This window comes from Peromyscus maniculatus, chromosome 18 (genome assembly GCF_049852395.1).
Source record: "Peromyscus maniculatus bairdii isolate BWxNUB_F1_BW_parent chromosome 18, HU_Pman_BW_mat_3.1, whole genome shotgun sequence".
NCBI lineage: Eukaryota > Metazoa > Chordata > Mammalia > Rodentia > Cricetidae > Peromyscus > Peromyscus maniculatus.
This window is the reverse complement of record NC_134869.1, coordinates 2,665,402-2,684,841: the sequence shown is the minus strand read 5'-3', so window position 1 is coordinate 2,684,841 and position 19,440 is coordinate 2,665,402. Positions and strand designations below refer to the sequence as shown.

General features: G+C 44.0%; 1 protein-coding gene across 1 annotated transcript in view; it reads left to right on the top strand.

Moving 5' to 3' along the window:
- The window catches only part of Polr3b (RNA polymerase III subunit B), a 127,641-nt gene that overhangs the window by 51,278 nt on the left and 56,923 nt on the right, over nt 1-19,440 (top strand). The window contains exons 13-18 of the mRNA XM_006986977.4: nt 3,857-4,018; nt 7,090-7,290; nt 10,598-10,760; nt 12,532-12,685; nt 15,431-15,505; nt 16,029-16,127. Coding sequence (XP_006987039.1) covers nt 3,857-4,018; nt 7,090-7,290; nt 10,598-10,760; nt 12,532-12,685; nt 15,431-15,505; nt 16,029-16,127 — 854 coding nt within the window. The remainder of the gene's footprint in view (nt 1-3,856; nt 4,019-7,089; nt 7,291-10,597; nt 10,761-12,531; nt 12,686-15,430; nt 15,506-16,028; nt 16,128-19,440) is intronic.

Here is a 19,440-nt window from a genome sequence, read left to right as displayed (position 1 = left end):
AGATTTCTAATCTTCTCTAAGGGATGTCTTTTGCCCTCTTAAAAACAAAAAACAAAACAAAACAAAAAACCTCAAAACTGTATTTCTGGAGCTAGAGAGATGGCTCAGTGGTTAAGGGCGTTTGCCGCCTTCAGAGGACAGGGCTTGCTCTCCAGCCCTGCACCCTCCAGCCCTGCGCCCTCCAGCCCTGCGCCCTCCAGCCCTGCGCCCTCCAGCCCTGCACCAGCATCTCGTGACCACCTGTACCTCCAGCTCCAGAGGAGAGTGCCTCTGCTACACCCCACACCTGCACACACAAACACAAATAAAAAGATATTTTTAAAAGATTTATTTCTGAGTATTATTTCTGGAGAGTTATTTTTAATGAAAAAATCAGTATGAAAATCTTCAACCATATAAACGTAGTAAAATCAGCCATCATCTATTCTTTGGTTATTAGAAGTTCATCTTTTTTTTTTTTTTAATGTCCCTTGCTCATAGAATCCCTCCTCTCTCTTGTCGACTGGAGTCCTGGAGCTCAGTTCATCTTGTTCCATCTGCATCCTCTTGAACACCCTCCCGTCCCTCTAGTTCTCACGGTGGATTGTTTAAACATGCTGCAGCCATCAAATTATTTCAGTATCTCAGGTAGAAAATTACATCATATAGACATAAGACATGTCTCTAAATCATTTTCTGACCTAAACTTTTGAAAGAGTAATTTCTTATCATCAAGGATCCAATGAGCTATTGTGTCTCGCTTGTCACAATTGGTTGATTTGTATATTAGATTTCCTTTTGATTGTGCGTGTGCATTTCAAGAAAGTGAATATTTTGTTCTAGTGAATGTTTTGTTCTAAGGAATTTCCTGCATTCTAGGTTTGGCTGATGGCTCTGCAGAAAAGTAGAACCAGGAAAGGGAAAGAGGAATGAATGAATGAATGAATGAATGAATGAATGAATGAGTTACAGCAGTGGCTGATATGGTTATAAAGGAAGTCCTATGATATGCTGTGTGCCGGTTGGAGAGCCAGAGAAGTCAGTGTGTAGTTTGTCTCCTATCCAAAGAGCTGAACACAGCCGAGCCGGTGGTAGATATCGAAGCCTAAAGCTGAAGGCCTGAGAACCTGGGGTCCACCGTTGCCAGTCCTAGAGCCTTGCATGGGCTACAGGAGCTGGGGCTCAGGGACATGTGCCTTGGCTCTGCCTTTCTGCTCCATTTGAGCCTCCATGTTAGATGATGCCTGCCCACATCAAATCAGGGTGGATGTGGACCATCTTTATTCAGTTTTCTGGTCAAATGCCAGAAACATGTAAATAGACTCAGAAGGAATGCCCCATCAGCACTGACACCTAAACGAGCCCGCCCTTCAACTGCCTGTTTTGTGGTAGTGGGGATGGTCCAAAGCATTAGACCACTGGGCTGCCTGCTTAGGCCGTAGAGTCTGAGGTGGTTTGGGGGTAGGCAGGGTCTCAGTGTAGCTCAGACTGGCCTTGAACTCACTGTATATCCTAGGCTAGTCTCAAAGTTTGGATCCCCCTGCCTCTTCCCTCCCGAGTGTTGGGATTGCAGAAATGTGCACAACACCTAATCTCCTTGTGATGTGTGTTCATGTGTGTTGTATGTATTAACATGTCTTCTTGGGAATGGAGTTTGTAGAGACTAGACGCTCTTGAACACTGTGATCTGCAGCTGGACTCCATGATGGCAGTGGTGCTGTGTTCTGTCAGGAAGGATGTGTCCTGCGTGTCTGTCTTTGTGACACTTGGTACTGGGGACTAGAATCCCAGTTCCTGTGTTTTAAAATTGACCAGCTTTTCTCCTAATGGCTTCCTTAGTGGTTGATAAAGAAATGATGAGAAATGGAAATGATCCTTATGTATGGAAAGTCATGATATCTAATATTTTCATTCTAACACCCATCATCTGGAATTTTAAAAATAATACTTTTTGTCATCATCTCTTTGCTTTCCTTGAGACATAATTGATGTGCGAAAGGCAAGAAAAAATGCTAGCTAAAATCTGGAAAGAAAAAAAAAGTCAGGTTCTCAGGAAGTAGTCCTGGCTGCCCTGGAACTCAGGTCCGCCTGCCTCTTCTTCCCAAGTGCCGGGATTAAGCACGCTTGCCCCTAGGAATGGCCTCTGAAAAGAGGGGAATGCGGGAGGATAATTGAGTTCTCCGGTTTCCTCTAGAGACCGTCCAGTGTGTTAGTGTCTTCTTTCTGAACTTGATGGTAAACAGGAATTGTAACATTTTTACTTAACTTTAACACTGGCTTCTCCAATTTTTTCTTAACTAATAAGTGACCGGTGGCTCTTGACTGGGATTACATTTGAATCCATAGGACAGTTTAGAGAGAGCTGACTTCTAAATGACTCCAGTCACCTACTCCATGACTGTGGTGCGTCTCTCCTCGTGAGAGTTTCAGTCATTTCTCTTGGTGCTGTTTTAAATACAGTTGCTTTTTGTTTATTGGACTTGAATCATGCAAGTTTGCTAAATGCACCTCTTCATAATGCAGTTTCTTTTAGAGTCCCTGTGGTCTTCCTGACGATGTATGTGTTACCTTCAATAAAGACAGCTTCACGGCTTCCTTCTCATTATTGTTGCCCCTCCTTTGTCCCGTTGAACTGAATGCCACCTCCACTGCTGTGTGAGTAGGGACAGAAAGAATATGAAGATGTGCGTGCTTCCTTGTCCCCAGTTTCATCAAGGAGAGCCGCCTGTCCAGTCCCTTCCCTACAGGCTGGGCGCTGCTGGGTAGCGATGCACAAGACGTGGAGTCCACCTCGTCCTCTGGCACTGTGTTTTTTCTTCACATTGGTGACCAGGAGATCTGTCCGTCCTCCTCCAGTGCTAGTCTGCTGTTGGCTGTTTCTAGGGGCAATGCTTGTGGGTGGCAAGGACGATTTCCTACACGGGGCAGGCAGCTTTGCCCCCGCCCTTCTCTGAGCTCAGGTACTCTTGCCTCCTAGACGTGCTAAGCAGGTTTCCTGACCCTTCCCCAGCTGCTTCTAGACTTGTTCTACTTCCAGGGAAATGGACAGAGTTCAGCTGCCTTTGTTCCAGCAAAGGTGTCTTTCTCTCTTCCTCTTACATGAGCAAATCATGGGAGGGGAGAAAACAAAACTGTGCGTGTGGTGAAGACTGAAGAATCTGAACTCTTCAGATGGTGTGGGCCCATTCTTCCACAGTGCCGCTGTTCTTGTTTTACACTGGTCTGGGCTTCTGAGACAATGTAGTCAGCTGTGCTGGAGTTGGAACCTCATGTCATGGGAGATACAGACATGACCTTGTGTATGATTTCTCTCATTGGGTGCTGTGTTTGTCTGGTTTTGCCGTGACTCTACTGGTTTTTGTTCATTTTCATTGGTTGCTAATGTTCTTGTGTAAGTAGAGCTCAGTTTGTCTAAATTTTGTTTATATAGATTGCAGTTTCTAGTGGATACTGGTAGTGTCCTCATACAACTAAATGCAGATTTCAGTAGGAAACTGATTCTCAAAATGCTCGCCACTAGCGAGTCTCACTTCTGGTGACTTTAGAAATGCAAATTACTGCCTTTTCCCTCAGATCTACTGAATCAGAAACTTCAACTTTCAGTGCCTTTCTTCGTAAATTAAAATTGGTCAGTAAAACCTAAAAATCTGAGAGTATTCTAAATTAAATATCTCTGATTGCCAGGTTTATATCACCTTTGCTCTCATTTAGCATTCCCACATAGAGTTTGACATATATCTGTCGAAGTTCTGTACATATCCATTAAGTTGAATTTTTCCAAAAATACATTGTTTTCAGTATTAAAATTTGTCTTTTTTTTTCTAAAGCAGAGTCTTAATTGAGACCTAAACTTAATCATTGCATTCTTGTCTTCTAGCTCTTATCTCTTCTTTTTGAAGATTTGTTCAAAAAATTTAATTCAGAAATGAAGAAGATTGCAGACCAGGTGATTCCTAAGCAAAGAGCAGCCCAGTTTGATGTTGTGAAGCACATGCGGCAGGACCAGATCACCAACGGCATGGTGAACGCCATCTCCACTGTGAGTCCGGCCGTCTGTGCGGTCTGTGAACGCAAGTAGACTAGGATGGGAAAGACCCTGGGAGCCCGGGTGACGGGGTAGAGATCCTGAACGACACATTTACAGCAAAGAAACGTGAGAAGGCCACAGATTCTCTCTCTGCAAGTTTGTGTCAAGTTTAAGGCTTCTCAATAGGAACTCTGTTAATATAGCCCCTCCCCCACAGCCACCTCGTCCCATTCAAGTGTGGAGTCATTCAGCCGTGGTGAACTACTGCTGCCATTTCAAAAGTAATTCACAGATTTAAATAACTTGGATTATATTGTGGTTTCCCTACTTTTTATTAGTTGCAAATTACTTTCTATGTTTAATTCACAAATTAAACTTTATCATGAGTGTGTAAAGAAAACAGCATACAATTATAGGGTTCTGTACTTCCTGCATTTCAGGTATCCCCTGGGACCTTGGAACAGGTCCCCCATAGATTAGGAAGGACTCCTGTGTAACTTCACCGTTCTGTTATAGTTCCTGATGTATGGCAGTGGACATGCACTTGCAGGGAGAGGAAAATCCCTTGTTTAACTGTTACCGGTCCTTCTTCTCATGGGTACTTCCTCCGTTTTTTTTTCCCTGTAATAAAATTGACGTATCAGGCAGATTTCTTAGTTGGCAGCTTTTGTCCAAAGCCATACAGTGGTGTTTTTTTTCACAGTAGGCTATTTTCCTCCGCTTCATCGGCTATTCCTTCCTGGGCTCTGAACCCGCCCTGCAGCTGCTGTGTAGTCAGGGCCGGGCCATCATGAAAGGTCATCAGATAGGTGTCTGCTCCCCTTTTCAAAGCACAGCAATTATAGGTCTATCTGATCGAGTCTGCTTCACATAGGATATCCCAGACACACAATTAGTTTTATGGATGGGTTTTGGCCCAACACATTGACTCCCATAACCATGAAATAATAGCGCAGACTTGCTTCACTGCCCAGCTTCAGAGATTGAGTGGGTCTGTAGGGACAGCTTTATGGTTCTAGCTACAGCTGACACGGAGTACAAGCCTATTCTGTGCTTGGCCTAGGTCCTCAGGCAGAAGACCTGCAGCGTCAGCCTTGTCTGAGTAAGAGCTCCCCTTTCTCCTGACTGTGTTCTTCCTGTGTGATGCTGGTTTATCTTCTCGGCCACCTGCCAGTTAGAAAGCACTGGGCTGGCAGGTGTGGCCCGACCAGAGGTGGCCGCACCGTGGTCCCAACAAAAGAACACGTTCACCAAGTTAGCTTCTCTGCGGAGAGTCTCAGGCCGTGCCGCCCCTGCTCTGTGCCTGTGCTCCATTTGTCCGCTCCTGCAGACTGCTAGAACAAACTCGCTCAGCGTCACTCCCCACCTACTTCCTCTACTAACAGGCTGCCTCGTTCTAGCTCTCTGCTGAATATTTATCTCATTTCTTCTTACCTCTGGGCGTACGTCTCATCCCAAGAAGAAAAGAAGCCAACTGCGTACACAGCAGTCTGTGCGATGCTTGTTTGCTTGCTCGTGGCCTTTAAGAGGTAGAGCTTTACGCCTAGAATTTAGAGCATTTATCCAAACTGCCAAAAGATTGAAGATTCGTAAGAAATAGGTTTTGAATTTAACAAATTAAAATTTTAACTCATGAGGGAGATCCCCTGAAGTCATATTTTAATATCCACTGTTAATTTGAGCTCTGAAAACAGTTGTTCTCAACCTGTGGGTTGTGACCCCCTTGACAAATCTCTCTCTGAAAATATTTATTCATAACGTTAGCAAAATTACAGTTATGACGTAGCAATGGAATAGTTTATAGTTGGGGGTCACCACAGCATGAGGAACTGTGTTGAAAAGTCGCAGCATCAGGAAGGCTGAGAACACCGTCCTAAACGCCCACTAATGTTCCTGTTTTGAGGCTTCTAAAGCTGGGATCAACAAGTGCCCTCCTGAAATTGAATTCAAGTTTGTGCTCAAAATTTTAAGTCATGAAGATAATTGAGTCAAATGGCTTTGAGATTTTTTTTTTACTTTGCTTTTTGATGCATGCTATTTTCTACAACTTATGTTACTATGTATTCATGTCTCTGGAGCATAATATTTAATGTGTACAACTAATATAAACAAAAATTATATTTGATATAATCTGATATGCTCAATACGTAGAGATAAAAATAACATTCAAGATTACTCACAGAAGTCCATTTTTATTAATATTTCAGGTTAGCATACAGAGCATAGAGTCCGTTATAGCTTCTTTCCACTAATGACAGCAATCTGTTTGAATACCGATGTCATCTCAGGTGTTTCTTGATTTGACAACATACTGTTTCTTTTTCTTTTTTATTTTTTTCTTTTGGTTTTTCGAGACAGGGTTTCTCTGTGTAGCTTTGCGCCTTTCCTGGACCTCACTCTGTAGACCAGGCTGGCCTCGAACTCACAAAGATCCGCCTGCCTCTGCCTCCCAAGTGTTGGGATTAAAGGCGTGCGCCACGACCAAACTTTTAACATACTATTTCTTAATGAAAATAATGTACAGTTTTAGGGCTGAAGGTGCTCCTCTGGGTAGAGCACCTGCTTAGCATTTGCAAGTCCTGCATTTGATCCCCAACATTAAAAACAGACAAAACAAAAAAGGCCAAGATAGATTAAAATATTCAATTTTGTATTCCTTGGGCCCAGATTAAGAAAGTATGGATAATTATCTCTCATTAAACTACTGTTAGTTAAGAGTTTTTTTCTGAGCTTGTATTTGTCTAAACGCTGTTGTTGGGAGGCATCTGAATAACAGTGCAACGTGAGATCTGTGTGAACCCTCACCAGTGCTTCCATACTTCATTTCCTGCTCCCCGTGGAAGCCTCAGTGGACCCTGGATCCCAGAGACTCTTCTGGGGTACCTATTCGGAGCTGGTCACTAGCCACAGTGTAGCCTCATTCTATGCTCTGCATAGACGCTGGCTGAGTTTTAACTCCAGTTGTATCATTTTGGTTTCTGTAGTTCTATCAATGGCTGTATGTGCATTACAGGCAGTTACTGTGATCAACTTCTCAGTGTATGAACCAGTTAGGAGTCGTCTCCTGCATCTCATCTCTGCAGGGCAATTGGTCTCTAAAGAGATTTAAAATGGACCGCCAGGGTGTGACCCAGGTGCTGTCTCGGTTGTCGTATATTTCTGCACTCGGCATGATGACAAGAATCTCTTCCCAGTTTGAAAAAACAAGAAAAGTGAGTGGTCCTCGTTCTCTCCAGCCATCTCAGTGGGGGATGCTGTGTCCCTCTGACACACCTGAAGGAGAGGTAAGGTGCCATGGGAGTCTCTATGGGGTCACAGGTCATACCTGTTGGGATGGGAGTCTGGGGTTCTGCTTCTGGACCCATGCACTAGGCTGTTTCTTCTCTTTTGATTAACTGATTATTTGGCAAGAAATACTGATGTAGTTTGTCGGTTATATTATGTTATTCCAAAACAAAGCCAGAAGCCTGTCATTCATTATCTTATCTAAAGAAATTCATAGTCAACATTTCTCTTTCTCATTTTATCCTAAGAATCAAACTATGCAATAAAGATGTGGACAAATGAGAGAGCCATCACCTTTGATGCTCAGAAGGATCTTTGAGTAGCTTCTTGATTTCTTTAGTTGTGCCTAAAGGGCAACTCGTAGCGTATAATCAAAGACCTGCACTAACTCTGAATCATATGGGAAGCACAAGCCATTACCTAAATACCAAATCATTGGATTTGCCAAGATTTAATTACTTAGCCTCACTGTGTCCTCTGTTCCTTGCCTCTTTTTTTTTTTTTGTAGATTAAAAAATAATTTGTATGTATGTGTGTGTGTGTGTGTGTGTGTGTGTGTGTGTGTGGCTGAGTGTATGTATGTGCACCACTTGCATGCAGGTTCCACAGAGGCCAGAAGAGGGCACTTTATAGCCCCTAGAACTAGAGGAGCAGGCTTTTGTAAGCTGCCCAGTGTAGGTGCTAGGAACCAAACTGAGGTCCTCTGTATCTCTCCAGCCCCAGGCTTTCTCATGATACTGTTGTTAGTGTCACCTGATTCTATTCCTTTTGAGCCATAAACTAGTGGAGGAAGGTGGTTCAACACTGTATCTCCAGGTAATGGAGGAAGGTGGGCCACCACTGTATCTCCAGGTAATGGAGGAAGGTGGGCCACCACTGTATCTCCAGGTAATGGAGGGAGGTGGTCCAACACTGTATCTCCAGGTAATGGAGGAAGGTGGTCCAACACTGTATCTCCAGGTAATGGAGGAGGGTGGTCCACCACTGTATCTCCAGGTAATGGAGGAAGGTGGTCCAACACTGTATCTCCAGGTAATGGAGGAGGGTGGTCCACCACTGTATCTCCAGGTAATGGAGGAAGGTGGGCCACCACTGTATCTCCAGGTAATGGAGGAGGGTGGACCACTACTGTATCATCTCCAGGTAATGGAGGAGGGTGGACCACCACTGTATCATCTCCAGGTATTGAAGGAAGGTAGTCCACTATTGTATCTCCAGGTTCGTACAGTAGAGGCCCTGCAAATACACAATGAATGAAAAAACGTTTATAACAAGGGAAAGGTGAGGGGTTCAAAGTGTAGGAATTTGTTAGGTGTGGGAGCCCATTTTCGGGTTCCTCGTGGCTTTTCCCAGCAGGTCCACATAGAGGATGATTAGGACCATGGGCTTGAGTGCAGGTGTCTGAGATGGTCTGCACTTGGCTGTACTGGGGGAGGAGGTCTTTTGCTCCACCCCTTGGCGTCTCTATAAAAACCCTGGGCCAGAGACAGTCGGGGCCTGTTGGAAAAGGTTCCAGGCCCTCTCGAGGCTATCCTGTATTTTCTCTCTGTTTATCTCTGCAATAAATCCTTCTATCTAATATTTCTTACTGCTCACACTCAAGAAAACTCTGAGGAACTGTGAGGTTGGTGGGTAAACGCCCCACAGTTAGGATTCAAAAGAAGTGAAAATTATATGTCTAAACAGGCTGTGGTTTTTAGAAAAATTCAAATTTATCTCAAACTGTAAGGAAATTCACATTAAACTTACGTAGTTTCCAAATGTATACATTATGAACTTTGAAGTATTTAAATTTTCCAGAGATTGCTTCAGCCAACATCCATAGCTAAATTTGTGTTTTCAGTCTATCTTAGGGTTTTTAATCACTGTGAGGAGGCTGAACCCTCACCAGCAGCCTCTGCCATGATCTTTTCAAGGACTCTGACCCTGACGCGAGGTGCCGAGCCTCCTCATCTCTCCGTAGCCCCTTCATTCTTGGGGCATCCACCAGTGGCCTCCCCTGGCCTCTCACAGTGCCGAGCCCCAGCTGTTCTCCATGACCCTTCATGTCTTCAGAACCAGTTCCACCTGGGAAACTCTTCACATTACCAAGTTTGGCTGCCAGCACAAGGTCCAGCCTTGGCTCCCTCTTGACCACAGCTTCTGTGTGCTGACCCTGAGGGAACATGCCCAGATTTGCCATCCTCAGTAATGGTGGCGGTCTCTTTCTAATCACTGTTGATTCTTCAGCTCCAGCTGACCAGTATCAATTTTCTCTATAAAGCAAAGGTTTCCTTTTAATGGTTCTTATTTCAAAATATTGAGTAGCCCTGATAGAGTCTTTAAGGGGCTCACAAACTTCTCTGAAACCTCACAAGCCAGGCCTCATTGTCTCCATAGATCTCAGTGTTCTTCCAAACTTCCACAGAACAGCCCACTGAACTCTGAGCACAGATGCCACGACCGTCCTCAGAAAACGCCATCAGGTCTACCATGGCACCATGGCAGTGCCCATTGACCTGGTACCAATCTCCAGCTTAGTTAGAGTTTCTGTTGCTGTGTAAAGTGCCATAACTCTAAGCAACTTGGGGAGGAGAGGGTTTATTCGGCTTATACTTCCAGGTCACACTCCATCACTGAGGGAAGTCAGGGCAGGAACCTGGAGGCAGGAGCTGAAGCAGAAGCCATGGTGGAAGAATGCTGCTTACTGGCTTTCTCCTCCTGACTTGCTCAGCCTTCTTTCTTTCTTTCTTTTTTTTTTTTTCCAAGACAGGGTTTCTCTGCGTAGCTTTGTGCCTTTCCTGGAACTCGCTTTGGAGACCAGGCTGGCCTTGAACTCACAGAGATCCACCTGCCTCTGCCTCCCAAGTGCTGGGATTAAAGGCGTGCACCACCACCGCCTGGCCAGCCTGCTTTCTTATACACCCATGACCACCAGCCTAGGGATGGTATTATCCACAATGGACTGGGCTCTCCGCATCAACCACTAATTAAGAACACGTACTATAGCCTTGTCTGCAGTCCATTCATATGGAGGCATTTTTCTCAATTGTGGTTCCCTCAGATAATTCTAGCATGTGTCAAGTTGACAATAAACTAGCCAGGACAATGTCTTTTTTGTCATCTGAGGATAAATTCCTCAGGTTAAAGAATATACACATTTTAAAGGTGAGATTATTTGTTTGAGGTAGAGATGTGTGTGTGTATCCCCAAGTGTCCCTTTCAAGGTTGTACTCTTTTATATTGCTGCCAACAGAGTGCTGAGCATTTTCAGATACAAGCTCTACTTTGTATGACTAACATTCGTGACTGACTGTTTTCTGTTAGGCCTGTGGTTTGGTTAAAAACTTGGCCCTTATGACACATATTACAACTGACATGGAGGACGGACCTATTATTAAGTTAGCTGGTAACCTGGGAGTAGAAGATGTGAATTTACTATGTGGCGAAGAACTCTCTTACCCCAATGTGTTTCTTGTCTTCCTGAATGGTAAGTATGCTAGGGAGACATGTTCTTCCTAAGCCAGTGGTTCTCATCATGTGACTTGCAAACCCTTTGGGGGTCAAATGACCCTTTCAGAGGGGTCATCAGATATCCTGCATATCAGATATTTACGTTATGATTCATGACAGTAGCAAAATTACAATGATGAAGTAGCAATGAAATAATATTATGGTTGGGGGTCTATGAGGAACTGTATTAAAGGGTCATAGCATTAGGAAGGTTGAGAACCACTGTCCTAAGCAATCTCTTAGGAGCAGAGAGGGAATCCATTGCTTTTGTATTTAAACTATAAACATACTTTAATTATGGCCCTAGATAGACCTTTATTTTTTATTTTATTTTTATTGAAAATATTTTCCATTCAATATATTCTGATTATGGTTTCCCTCCCTCATTTCCCCCACATCCTCCCCACCTCCTTGCCCTTCCAACTCTACAACTTCTTTTTCTGTCTCATAAAACAAATAAACTAGAATAAAGCAAAACCAAAGAAAAAGCTGAAGAAACAGTACACATGCAAACACACAAACAAAACCCATAGGAACACAAAGTATGTTCACAAATACCCAACAAAGGAATATGAGACAAAAACATCTCCAGAAATACTGTTGAGCTTTTTGTCTTGGCCGTCTACTTGCTGGGCATGGGGCCTGCCTCTCAGTGGTTTGTATGCCCAGTGAGACTCACTGTGAGCGGTTGGTTGTCATGGGAGATAGCTTGCACAGATCCAAGCCAAATGGGATCTCAGCGCTGAGTGAGGGCAGTGGACACGAACTTCCATCCCTGACAGAGAAGCTATCTCTAGTAGGTACTAATTTAAAAGGAAGGAAAGTGATAACAGAAGCATTTGATCTTTTGACTGTGGTACCCAAGATTCTGAGAACACAGAAGAACAGCACTGAGGCCCATCTACTGCTTTCCATCTATGTGAGCTGCTAAACTCTCCATAGTAGAATAAGCTTTCTGTGATATGTTGATAGCTAGTTAAATATACACAGAGATCAACTCACTTCTCAGCAGCCGGGGCAAGATGGGGCTCCTTTGGTTCATAGCCATTTCTTCCTTCATGTGTTACTCTGCTTCCCTCGAAGCCCCCAGAGGCTGGCAGCAGTGTGCCCTGCCCTTCCTCCTTTTGACTCGGTCGCTGCAGGTTGTCCGGTGTGCTCATCTCTGGCCACTGCTCTTCTCTTTCTTTTCCCCCTTTCCTCCCACTCAGGGAGTCGCCAGCCCTGTATGCAGGCTCTGGAGGAAGGGTCAGCTGCCCGCCTTGTTAGTGTTCCCAGGAGTTGATGGTGGGCTGGCTCTCAGTCTGCGCATCATCCTGGGCCTCTGAGTTCTCATGCTAACCCTGGGAGGTGAAGCCTGGCTTCTTAGTTCATCACAGGCTCTGTAGTGTCAGAACCAGGTACAAGGCAGAGTTCTCAGCACTCATCCTCTACAGGACACCTGCGGATTGGCTAGGCCAGGCTTCGCACCTGCCTGCTCTGGTGGGGACCTCATGTCCCCATGACCATGCTGACAGCTGAGGACAGTGAGGTGAACGAGCTCTTGGGGAGTTCCTCAGTCAGTGTCTGGAGTGATGGCCACGGGCTTTAAGGCCCCAGACTCTGAGCACACCCTTGTGCTGCTCCCTAGAGTCTGTGGACTGGTTTTCATGTTACTAACTGTTTTCAAATGACTTCTTCTCAATAGTATTGGATGGATAATTTAAATCAGATTATTTGTTGTTTCTGACTCCCATGTCTTCTCTGTTTAGGCAACATCCTAGGTGTCATCCGAGACCATAAAAAGCTTGTCAGTACATTTCGGCTGATGCGAAGAGCAGGCTACATCAATGAATTTGTTTCTATCTCTACAAATCTTACAGACCGCTGTGTTTATATTTCCTCTGATGGAGGACGGTTGTGCAGGTATGTTGTTATAAAGAACTTCAGCCTCTTCATGTGAACTTTTGGCAGAATTGGCCTTGCTTTTAGTTTTGAAGCTACTTTAACCTTTCTTGTCCTGGGGATGAATTTAATTCAGTTGCAAACACTTTAGAGACCAGTGGGAGGTTTGAAAACCAGTGGGAGATATTTTTTGTCCTCAGAGAGTTTTATCTGCCAGGAGAGACAGAAATAAGTACTAGTAGCAGCCAGCTGTGCTAGGAGAGGATGCTGTCTGTTGTCTTACTGGGTGTGCTGTGTGCGAGACCCTCATTTGAATATTTTCTTCTTTAATGAGGAACTTGCCGGGTCTGTGAAGCTGGGCCGCATACCCAGAGCTGGAGTAGAGTAGAGTTGGGTTTTCTTGGCAGTCCCCGGAAGTCCCTGACTCCAGCAATCAGAGTTTCTATCTCTGTGTTCTCCCGAGCTCTGAGGTTCTAGTGGAGTTGGGTTTTTCTTGGCAGTCCCCGGAAGTCCCTGACTCCAGCAATCAGAGTTTCTATCTCTGTATTCTCCCGAGCTTTGAGGTTCTAGTGGACTTGGAGAGTAAATGGAGAAAGGATGAGGCAAGCCAGGGGTGAGAGTGTGAAGACGCAGATGAAGAAGGTAACTGGAAAAGGAGGCTCCTTTCGTTCCCGTGTCGCGTGTTCAGGTGCCTGTCACACACAGGTGGAGTCCTTCAGGCAGACGAAATCCAGCTAGTGTCTGCCTCCCACCCAGGCAGATGTAAGCTTCAGATCACCTCTTACTCGGTACTCCCTGGATCCTCTCAGCTGTCAGTTCCTGATCTTTCTCAGTATTTCTCCTCGTCCTTGATGCTCATTCCTTCTGGCAAATTCTTAATGCTTACAGTAAAGTAATTTTTGCTTAACCTGTTCAGAATTGGTTTTTCTTATGGTGTTGCTGAAATAAGATACCCACGCTTGAGTCCTAACTGGCCACTTAGTGACTGTGATTGTGAGTATTCTTAACTTTCTGGGGCTTGGTTTTCTTGAATGAAATGTAAATGGTAGTGCCTACCTATGTCTGGGCTAAGAACTAGCTAGTAGGCTGTGGTAAGTGCTTATGTGGAGTTGTTACCAAATGGCCTAGGCCAAGCATGGTGGCTCAGTGACCTTAATCCTAGCATTTAGGAGGCAGAGGCTGGTGGTGGATCTCTGAGGTCCACCCTGGTCTCTGTGTTGAGATCCTGACTTAAAAAGAGGAAGGAAGCAGGTATTAGACAACATGACCTTCTGAGGGGCAGGAGAAGCAGTGGCATGTTCTAAACTATTCCTGTTTGGAATTTCTTTATTTCACTGTATCCATATAATAAAACATGTTCTAAAATAAAGCTAGTTGTTTTTCAGAAGTAATTTTATAATAGCAGATCACAGATCTGGCTGGAATAGGAGAATTTATTGAGTAAAGGGACTTCTCCCCTTCCTACTCTGGTTTCTGCTCTGTCTTGTGAGCCTTGACCTGAGCTGGAGTGGGGCGGGAACAGGTCTGCTTCCTCACCAGAAAGCCAGAATTTGAAGTACTGCTGACTTCCTTGAAGAGCTCGTCCAGCTCCTGTTCATGCTTATGCCCCCTTTTGTGAGTAATCAGCTCTACTTGCTCATTAGTCTTCACATCCTTATTTGGGCTTCAGGACAGACACACAAGTGTCTGCTAGCATCTCACTCCCCCCTGTAAGAGCTGCTTATCCAAATAGCTGCGGCCCTTGACATTTCCAGGCAGCGTGCCTCTTCTGTTTGTGGGTATTTCCTGCAGAGGCAAGTCACTGCTGACAGTTACAGGTCAATCTGCCAGAGTACTCTCTCCATCTCACCCCATCGGTCATAATTCATCAGTAAGGAAGCTGAGTTCTCTAAACATACAGCCAAGTGAGCTGTTTGTCTATTTTGGTGATGTTTGTTATGCATCAAACCACCTCAAACGTCTGGGTCTCCTCTGAACTCTCAAAATAGCTGCGATTATTGTCTTCAGTGACAAGTCTTTGCCTGCAAACACCATAGGCATTACAGCAGTTCTTCTGTGTGGAGGATATGTCCCAGGATTCCCCAGTGGATGGCTAAAACCCTCCATAGTACCCAGTCTCTAAAGTACCATCCTTTGAATCTGGTAACTGAGACTGCTCCTAAATGGCCAACAGGCAGGTGACCTGTTAGTGCCGTGTAGTACGGACGCCCTAGAGAAAAGGGTGATTCCCTTCCCAAGTAGAATGGAGCAGGGTGATACAGGATTTCACCACACTGCCCAGAAGGGTCCGTGATTTAAAACTTCCTAGACCGCAGTTGACTCTAAACTAAAGTCACCAAAAGCACAAAAACGCTGAAGTATGTGTAAAGGAAAATTCTATACAGCAAGTATTCCCAGTGGGAAGTAAAGAGGTGCTTCTGTAGTGCTTTACACAGTCTAAAATGTATGGCGTGAAGATTCTGTGTGCCCTGTCGAGACTTCAGTGACTGTGATCTTTACATTGCCTTTTCATTTAAATCCAAATGATTCTTAGGACAATTGGAAGGAAAACTGAGTGGTGAACACATACTCACATAAGTATAGCGGTGTGTGTGTGTGTGTGTGTGTGTGTGTGTGTGTGTGTGTGTGTGTGTGTGTGTGTGTCAGAGAATACTGTATGTCCTCAGTCTATTCCAGGACAAGCTGCATCTACCCTGTCTCATTCCACAGTGGTGAATAGAACTGGCTGCCGTCATTCTTCTAGTAAGTTCTTCTTCTCCTTCCTAGGCCTTACATAATTGTCAAGAAACAAAAGCCGGCAGTCACAAATAAGCATATGGAAGAGTTGGCTCAAGGTTACAGGTAAGTGATCGAAAGTAGGAGTTGTTAATCTCTTTAACTATGGACTCGCATGCTTTAATCAGCAGTAACGTTCTTGGATATGTACTGTAGGAAAGTATATTTTCATCTCCAGTCTATTGACCCCTCCCCACAAGTATACCACAGCCAGTTAAAAATCATCCATGTGCAGTCGCCAGCATGTGATGAAGTCCTTAACAACTTAGCTCCTGAGGATTATAGAGCCTTGATGTAAACCACTCTCCATTAGCTACTTCCACAGAGGAACCCCTCATGGCCTTGTTGCTGGTGGAAACACTCATCCTCATACCAGTTTCTAAAGTCAGTGTTCTTAGGAGTGGGGACCAGATTGGCAAGTGCTTTTTAGTGACTTGTGACCCATAAACGTGGTTTTCAGCTATCTCATTGTATGGATTCTCTCTAGGGGAGAATGGAATTAGGGAACAAATGAAAACCAGGGTCTTTTGTTGTCATATACAGTCCTGTAGCAAAGTGTTTCAGTGTCTCCTTTACCGCTATTTTCCAGGAACTTCGAAGATTTTTTACACGAGAGTCTAGTTGAATACTTAGATGTGAATGAAGAAAATGATTGTAACATTGCACTCTACGAGCACACGATTAATAAGTAAGTAAGATTGGAACAACCACAGTTCAAGTCCATGTGTAGAATGTCCTGTGTGTTTTCACTGTCCTGTTAGGTCCTGAGAGGTGTTTTGTAATAAAGTATAACTGTCGTTTGTCCCTGTGAAATGCCACAGAATCACTCACAAGTGATCTTTAGGTTGAATTAATCCTCCTACCATGTGGTATTTGGAGTATACTTTTAAAAAGAATTGCTTCTCTGATTTTAATATCCAAACAGTAAACATTGAGCTAATGAGTCAGGATTCAGAATATATATTTGTCTGTCTTAGATAGGATTTTGTCAGTGGATATCTGAAATCTTCTTGTTGGAGTAGGAATTCCACACATAGTATGTTGTAAAAATATTGCTGAGCATATGTGCAGTGTAAACTTGAGATGCCAGTGTGTTCATAATATCTCTTCTACCACACTGGTATTCTCGAAGCATCTGTGTTCCATTTGGAAGACATCAGAGGACATCTGTACAACTTGCTTTGCAGCCATTAATGTACCACTTAGCTGAAACGGAATTTCTGCAGTTATATTTTTAAAAGGGAGTTTAATACTCATACTTGATAACTGTTCATATCTCCAACCACAAACAAGTAATTTCCTTCTTTCTGCTACCAGAGAAATGTATGTTTGTATTACAACTTGATAAATTATGCTTTTTAGTCAGGATTTTCACACCTTTAGGTGATGAGCTTTTCAAATTACTCTATACTCCACATTACAAGATGGAATATAAAAGAACTGTTTTGTAGTAGACTCTGTTTTAGGGACAGCGTCTCATTATGTAGCCCTGACTGATCTGGAACTTACTGTGTAGCCCAGGCTAGCCTCGATCTTAGAGACTCTTATGTGCCTGTCTTGAGGTTCTGGGATGGCAGGTGTGCACCCTGCCATGTCTAGCCTGCAGCACGTGTGGGGACGGATCAGTGCTTTGTGGTTCCTGAGCCCTGATTGCTCTCACCTGTCCGTGGTTCCCCACCCATCTTCCGCTGCGTCCAGGAGGCTGCGGTTGCTTGTCCCCCGCAGCCTTCCTGTCTCTCAGAAGCTCTTACGACATTGGCTCACACTCATTCTCCCTGTGCTGTCTGCATTCGCCTCCCCTCACCCACTGTCAGCCGTACTGGCCTCTCTTCACCTTGAACACGGAATGGCTCCTGGGCCTCCCCGGGCCTCCTTCAGACCTGCAGTCGGGTCACTTTGTTGTGTGGCTCTGAGGACCCCTTATAAACAAACACCCGGATGTCTTTGCCTTCCTCACTGCTGGTGCTCAGGGCCATGGAATAAAAGTCCGTGTTTTACTGACTCGTTTGTGTGCTGCATATCTTCCTGCAGGAGGGCCTTATAAAGCAGGGGTTTGTTTACCCAGTCGCCAAGATACTGTTTTGATCAAATTCATTTTAAAATATAATTCTATTGTTTTATTCATAGTCTAGATGTGTTTTTTAATGTAGATGTCCATAAAATTTAAAAAATGAACTCAGACTTGGGGTGTAACCCACTTGGCAGAGTGCTTGCGTAGCATATACAACGCATGTACACAAAGCACCGCACACAAGCCCCAGCACCCAGTAAATCAGGCCTAATGGCACCTGCCTTTAGCAGGGCGCACACTTTTAAGCCCAGCACCCAGGAGGCAGAGGCAGGCAGATCTCTAGAAGAGCCAGGGCTACAAAGTGAGATCCTGTTTCGAAAAAATTAAAGTTAAAATTAAAACCTGGTTTAGTGGTACATGCCTGTAATCCTGTCACTCCAGAGGTGGCGGCAACAGGATCAGAAATTCCTAGTGATCTTCACTCTGTCCTGTGCTCCGTAAGACCCCGCCTCGATGAAAAGACTGAACCTGCGTTCTTCCCCACCCCATAAGAGTCCATGTCCCACAGTACCCAGCGCTGGCTGTTTACTGTGTGCTAAGTAAATGTAAGTGTGTTACATGTAGTAAAATCTCTTAATTGCTGTTCAGGATAAATTTACAGTGGTTATGATTTTAAAGGAAATTATTTTTCTTTTTCATAAAAACTAAAATTCAGAGCATTTAGATGTTCAATATTTATTATGAGGGGCTATATAATCTTATGTCACTGTTTGTGATAAAAGAAAAAGCTGTGTTTCCTTTTTTTTTTAAATTAACTCAATCTTTATATCTTACAAATGCTTTTTTTTTTGTTATAGAATTTCATCCTGGCTAGTATTTAGGCAAAACATTGTACTTAAGGAAATTCTGGTTTTGCTTGCTTTTTTCCAATACCAGGAATTGAACCCAGGACCGCAAATGTGCTAGTCAAGTTCTCTATCACTAATTCACATCCCCTAACAAAACTGTTTCATTCTAGAGAATTCAGCTTTAAGTTCTGCTTCTTAAAACAAAAATCCCCTAGATCTTTTCCCACTTGGCTGACAAAGGTTCTGATCACATCTCAGGTTCTGCTAGATCCTAAGGAAAATGCTGTTCTTCTGCGAGGCATTTACCCACCAACCCCACAATCCCCCAGAGTTTTCTTGAGTGTGAGCAGCAGGGAATATTAGATAGAAGGATTTAGATTGTGGAGATAGACAGATAGAAAATAAAGGATAGCCTCGAGAGGGCCTGGAACCTATTCCAACGAGCCCGACTGTCTCTGCCCCAGGGTATTTACAGAGACGCCAAGGGGTGGAGCAAAAGACCTTTCCCCAGCACAGCCAAGTGCAGACCATCTCAGACACCTGCACTCAGGCCCGTGGTCCTAATCATCCTCTATGTGTACATGCTGGGTAAAGCCACGAGGAACCCGAAAACGGGCTACCACAGGTCCCCCTTTCTTAATATATAAAAAATAACTATTAATGGCTTACAGCAATCTCCATAGCTGTTACACCTCCCAGTATGGGAGTAGAGGGTGATAAAGATGGCATTTCTCTTTTGAATTAGGTCCACGGTGACTACAGCAGTCTTAGCTGCCACAAGCCCTTTCTAAACCAAAAACTTAAGGCAACTATAAACTTAAAGAATCCTTTAGCTTCATCATTACCATTAATAGGTTAACATAAATATTGCTACACATAGTCACAATTCTCCCAGTCTTACAACACACAGCAAATTCTTAACAGAACCATTTGAATTAGCATATATGGTGCTATATATAGTTAACAATTTTCTCCGTCTTACAACTTTACCTCTTAATCATTTGAATTTTCTTGCTAACAGAATATAGGAAAAACTTCGATGTATTCATAAAACTTAAATATTTCCTTAACTCCACAAAACCAGGGTGCATTAATATCAATAGGTTAAACATAATTTCTGCAAACATAATTCAACCTTAATT